Source organism: Chiroxiphia lanceolata, chromosome 6 (assembly GCF_009829145.1).
Source record: "Chiroxiphia lanceolata isolate bChiLan1 chromosome 6, bChiLan1.pri, whole genome shotgun sequence".
Classification (NCBI taxonomy): domain Eukaryota; kingdom Metazoa; phylum Chordata; class Aves; order Passeriformes; family Pipridae; genus Chiroxiphia; species Chiroxiphia lanceolata.
Genome location: NC_045642.1, coordinates 56440433 through 56446432, shown reverse-complemented (window position 1 = coordinate 56446432; position 6000 = coordinate 56440433). Strand labels below are relative to the sequence as shown.

Genomic DNA, 6000 nt, shown 5'->3' with positions numbered 1-6000 from the left:
GTAGCCTGGGGTCTAGTCTGAGAGCAGAGGAGCTAGACTGAAGAGCAAAAGGATGATGCTTGGGTGATGTGCTCTAAGACTGGAAAAGAGGGGAAAAAAGTGGAAACCTGTAAATGTGATGGAGACAGTCTTGCAAGTCAAACCTGGAGTGAGTGCCATGGTTCTGCAGGGAACGGTGGGAGTATGCCTGTTTCTGCCAGCAGGAGTGGGTTTTCTGCTGCAATGGGGCTGTGCTGCTCTGCAGGTTCTCCTGCACTGAATCTGCCCATGTGTCTGCTCCCAATTCATCTCTGCTTTTGTTGACCAATTCTCAATATGCTCATAGCGATGCTTTGGTTAAAGCAAATCAGTCATTTAATTCTTGGTTTCATTTTTAAGTTTCCAGCGTTACAAGGACATTACGAGTCCTATTGAGCAAAGCCTGCACATTAGTCTAGCCACAGTGAGTTGCAATATAAAAGAATAGTTCTGAAATGTACCGAGCTCTTCCACTTGATTCATGTTTCAGCACAGTATTACACTATAGTTCAACAAACATAGATCATTTAAAATGGACAGATATGTACAAAACTATGATACAGTGTTATTACAAAACTTGAGAAATAAAGCTCTGTATTTTGAAAACACAATACTGCACAGTCTCAGTTTTAAAGCCAAAGTAACATGACTCAAAACGTTCTGCAATTTGGACATAGACTCTTGAGTGCAAGCAGCTGACAACAGAAGTCAAACCCAGAGATTTACTAAGGGATAAGCTGAAAATGTGTCTGGCAGAGCACTCTGGAAAACATCTTCCTGTTGCTTTAATAAGAGAAACTAGGCCCCTGGTTCTCCAAAAGTTGATGGACACATCAGTGTGTGTGACAAGACTACTTAAGACTACTGACGTGCTTCAACTTAATTGCACATAAGCATCATGTAGGAACCAGACACTTTATATGGCCATATGCCTACTAAAATATATCTTTTTTCTTTTATGGTTTTTTTCCTCCCTGTAACTGATTTCCCTTGCTTTAACTGACTGAGAGTAAAAATACATTTTTCTGATCTGGGTCTTGGACCTGATCCAATATAAATCGTCAGTGGGCGATGAGAGGAGGGAGTTAACACACTTCCACCTGTGGTGGTACAGCCACTGCTTAATTTATAGCCTTAATTTAGTTGAGGCACTGCTATTTTTAACGTTTCTCTGAGGGCTAAACACTGCAGTCCATTCTTAGGCCACACTCAGCTGTCATTTCAAGAAGAGTTTGGCCTAAGAGCAGGTTGAAAGACTTGGCTTCCAGGATGGTGGATGACAGGTCTGACCCTTTCACTGCTGCCATGTGCAGAACTGTCCCCCATTTCCCAGATGCCTGGTGTAAGGCATGGGCTGAGGGGTCCAAAGTCTCTGAGGAGGCTCTTTAGGTCCTCGGGAGGGGAGGGAAAGGCTGCAGGAGGAGAAGTGGTGCATCTAGGTGGGGCAGAAGGTGTCCATGGTGGCATTTCGTCAATGCAGAACCTCATTTCTGACAAGCTGGCAGCACTCCAGGGACATGAGAGTGGTTCACTTGGTCCCTCTTATACCTTCTGCCTTGCTGTGACACCTGCAGGAGGAGGGGGAAATGCAAATTATTTGGAACTATGAATAGAAGTGTGTTTTTGCATGCATGCATGTGTATCTAATGGGGCACTACTAGGGAAACCAGTTTCATCTGTTCTTCAGGTAACCTAAAAACGGGTAGAGTTTTATGTATTTAATAAAAACCTCATGTTTCCGAACCAATCCTAATGCTCAAGAGTTTGGGCAACTTTGCTTTTAAGCTAGGTGCTAGTTCAGTCCAACAACATATATCTTTCTAGATATTAAATCGCTGAACTTACTAAATCCAGAGGATTTAGCAGGACTGTCAGAAGGCTGGGGCAGCACACTGACACTTTTAAGAGCCTGTCTTACTCCATAACCAAACCGAATACCATTTCTAATGGCAGACATGGAGGCAAAGGCCAAACAGGAGGATGAGCATTAGCTGGACGACATTCTCGTGGTCCATTTAAAAACTGCCCACAGACAATACTGTGTCTGCAGAAGGGGAGGTGAAACATTTGTTCCTCTGGAATTAAAGAAAAACCTTGACTGTCAAACACTTCTGTCTCTTTGCAAGGGTCAATGTGCTGCTGTGCCATGTGCATGTCATAGCTGCCCTTCTGCCCCTTCCCTCCCTCCTCACCAAGCTGTGGTCTCTGAGTGCTGGCCTGTGCTCACGGTTTGGTTTTTCTTTTATTTTCTAGGGAATAAATCAAGTAGATTTGTGAGCAGGGAAATTGCCAAAGCCCAGTTGCTTACGGACTTATGTTTTCAAGGCTTTTCTTTCTCCTAACTTTTCCAAGTAACATACAGATGGGAAGAGAGGAATAGGGAAGCTGCACAAACAGACAATTTGTCGGTAGGAATTCTCTAGAGTCTAAGGCAAGGAAACTTAAAGAGCAGCTCTCCTGATTTCAGGCATTGTTACAGTCCCTCTTCTGTTTGACTATCACCTTTGTTAAATGGTCCTTCTTCCAGCTCTTTCTGAATTTGGTTGGAAATGAGTTCAGATGTTACCAGTGTGCACACAAACACAGTATACCCACCTGTACATTGATTTCAGAGGAAAACCAACTAAACCATTTCTTTCAGGAGTATGAAGATAATGTGGGATACTAATCTTTGGGTGAAAAAGCTGACATTTAAGGAACATCAACATTACCACAGAAATTTCTGCATAACAAGATATAGTCAAAGTAAGGCCAGAACTCAATACCTGCAATACCCTGTACCAAAAGAGAACTAGTGGTGACCTGAACAGATCATGTGTGCTTGGGCCAAAACATAGAATAAAATAAAAAAAAAATCAGGTGGAACATCCTAGTTAAAAAGATTGAATGGGAGCACTCTAGGCTTGCTAAGTCTGTCATATGAAGAGGGATGGACCTGATCTGCATTTGGGAGAGGAAGCACTGTGGTGGGAGACAAAGACAAAGGTCCTGCTGACCTTGCTGTGTGACATAAAGATAGAAGGAGTGGAAAAAGAGAATTGTAGATTTCAAGGTGCAGCTCATCTCTGCCCTCTTGGCATTGAAGCCCATGTAGATGCTCCTGGTGTGATGCCAGGCGCTGCATTCCAAGGATGCATTGAAACTCCTGCCTCACTTGGCCACTTCATAAAGGCACTGTTTGTCCAAGCCTTCCTCTGTGTTGCATTCCTATGTCTTCTTAAGGACAAAGCAAAGCTGTCTGTGTTTTTTTCTTCTTTTTCTTTTTTTTTTTAATTTTTCAAAGACTACGTTTTTAAGCCTGCATGCTGGAACCCCAGAAAAGATACATCATTTGTATTATGTATTAATACATATAATATATTCATTGTAATATGTATTAATAAGCTTAACTCACAGTTCCAGCTGCCCTCCCAGTGCAGCACGACCACTGGTCCTGATGTACTTCCCACTTACGCTTCACTGCTACTATTTTCTGCTCCTGCAGTAAATCTTCCTTAGGATTTTTAAACCCACAGAGCTACTTCCACTTAATGTGATCCTGTGGTACTGCACAGAAAGGGCCAAGAGGAGGGCAGGAGTAGTCAGGACTGTAACTACCCAACACGTATCCCATTTTCTTCTGCTAGAAATGATAATCCAGGTGCAGGAACAAAAGCAATCCTGTGGGGAAATCCTGCACAGATTCCTCTGTTCTGCCATCCCAGGGGCTGGGGCTGATGGGCTGTGTAGGAGCAGGGCTCCCAGCTGGGCTCCCAGCCCCAGGGAACTGGGCATGCTGGAGAATAAATACATTCCTTTGAGGAAATGAGACAAAGAGCAATTTGACAATATTGATTTAGTTCATAAGAGATGCTCATCAGCACGGAAAGGGCAATGCGTAACTATGCAATTTCAGTACAGTGGGTGTTTTGGTTGTTTCTTTTTCTTGCTTTTCTTTCCACTTGCTGTAAAAACAGACAAAGTTTTGCAAAGGAGAGTCTCATCCTGAAACTGCTTTTGAGGGGCAACCATAGGTTGCCAGCATCAGTGGAGGATGCAGGGAACTTGTGTGCAACTCTGGAGTCGAATTTAGCTTTGAGTGGGAGCTGGTATCTTGCCCCAACAAGTACTTGTTCCTGAGTCCAGTGTTTTATCCCCTTTTCCAGGCACCCATATTTAAATGGTGTTACAGAAAGTGGTTACCCACAAGCAAACCAACCATTCTTTGCTGTAGGTAGGTACTGAAATTGCATTTTTACAGTTTTTGAGAAAATAATGGGATCAAAGCAAGGACTTTGTTCATCATGTGAAGTTTGATTATTTGGTTAGAATAATTATTCTAGACTTTTAATTATTCGCAGGGAAAGGCAATTTGGCTGCTGCTGACACAGAGGATGAACATGGGGGCTGTGATCTTGTGTTGAAGGGAGGTCAGCACTGACTCCACTCAATGCAAGATCAACACCCTGGAGAGTAAAAATCAGAGGAACAAATTTATTTCACATGTATTTGTGATTAGACACAAAGACAAAAAGCTTAGCTGATATGCTGAATACTGATTAGGTCTGTGAAGTCCCAATGCTGTGGTTAGTTCACACAAAAACACCTTTGTGAGTTTACATACCTCATTGTGTCACACAACCTTTTTTTGTTTTATTATCTCCAGTATCACTCTCAACCTCTGCTTTTAAACAAAAGAGAGACACTAAATATATCTGATCATGGCAAGGCAAAGGTAACAACAGGGAACTTTTTATGATGAAAACACTGTCTAATAGCAGAGACGTTCCTAGGAACACGGAATCATTGAATGGTTTGTGTTGCGAGGGACCTTAAAGATCATCTGGTTCCAGCCCCTCTGATGCCATCCCTGGATTCCCAGGGAACCCTGTAGTTTTTGCAGGATGGGGTCAGTTCTTAAGCTAGAAGTACTAATTTCAGGTGTCAGGAAAACATCACCAGGTCTGGGAGCACGGGATGCTCCCATTGCTGCAGCTCCTGCCTCCTGGGAAGCAAGTTTGGAAACCACTGTTCTAGGAAACCACTTCTCTTTTGTGTGGTTTGTTTTTAACTAGGGGAAAGAGGCAGGTTTAGAAGGGTAAATAACTACAGCCTTGGGGCATGCTGCATTAAAAGGGTAAGTCCCTCTGTGGTCGCTGCTCAACCCTTGCTGTCTTTCTCAGAAATGGATGCTCAAACCCTCCTTTCCTTTCTCTTCCACTTTCCTTGGAAGGAAAAACATTAAACGTTGATAAAAAGAGACTTTCCCACTTTCCAGCCCATTTGTTTGACCCCAGGATCTTGCAGAAAACAGGTTTTAGACAGTATATTGTATCTTTCTAAAGGCTGACAGACCCACATGTCTTCCCTATGAGTCATCTCTAATTTGGGGTTAATTAGCCACCCAAAGGTGGCTTCAGCTCGGTGGAGTCTAAAGGATTGGGACATTCTTCCCAGTTTTTGGACTGGCTGTGGACTTCTGCTGTGAGGTGGAGACTTGTGTGGTTCCAGCAGCCAAACCCTCTCCCGACACCAGCAGGGCAGTCCAATTCGGGGGCAGAAGCATCAGCAAGATGCTCTTTTTTAATGACTTTTAATGACTTTTCCCCCTCACCCTGCAGTAATGGTTTGAGGGCCTGATGTTTAGGAGCTACCTAAAGTACCCCTGGGGCAGGCTGTCAGGCAAAGTGCTCTTTCAAGGAGGCTTAGCAGGGGAAAAACCAAACAACCCCATGGCAGCACTGATGTTGCTGCCTTTATGTGTTTATAAGTAGTTCAGAGGGGGTGATCGCTGATTAAGTACCGAGTATTAACTGCTCTTAATCACTGCTCTGGAGCCTAATGGAGCTCTTGTTTGCACATAACCATGCCTGGTAGCTGTCTTTAGCACACTTGACAGATGTGCTTATTGCCATCCTTACTGTGTATGTGTAATGGGCTTTTTAATTATTGATTCATCATTACCCGTTTATAAACTACTTATAAATGTCACGCGAATGAACT

At 43.3% G+C, this 6000-nt stretch overlaps 1 protein-coding gene across 6 annotated transcripts in view; it reads right to left on the bottom strand.

Moving 5' to 3' along the window:
* Positions 1 to 331: 331 nt before the first annotated feature.
* Positions 332 to 6000, bottom strand: part of INF2 (inverted formin 2) — a 41701-nt gene continuing 36032 nt past the window's right edge. For 4 of the 6 annotated variants that reach the window (XM_032691398.1, XM_032691397.1, XM_032691402.1 and 1 more), the window contains 2 exons: positions 4622 to 4681; positions 332 to 1586 (listed from right to left, as the gene is read on the bottom strand). In XM_032691398.1, coding sequence (XP_032547289.1) covers positions 4623 to 4681 — 59 coding nt within the window. In that variant the 3' untranslated portion in view covers positions 332 to 1586; position 4622. The remainder of the gene's footprint in view (positions 1587 to 4621; positions 4682 to 6000) is intronic. The other 2 variants (XM_032691400.1, XM_032691401.1) reach the window with 2 other exon arrangements.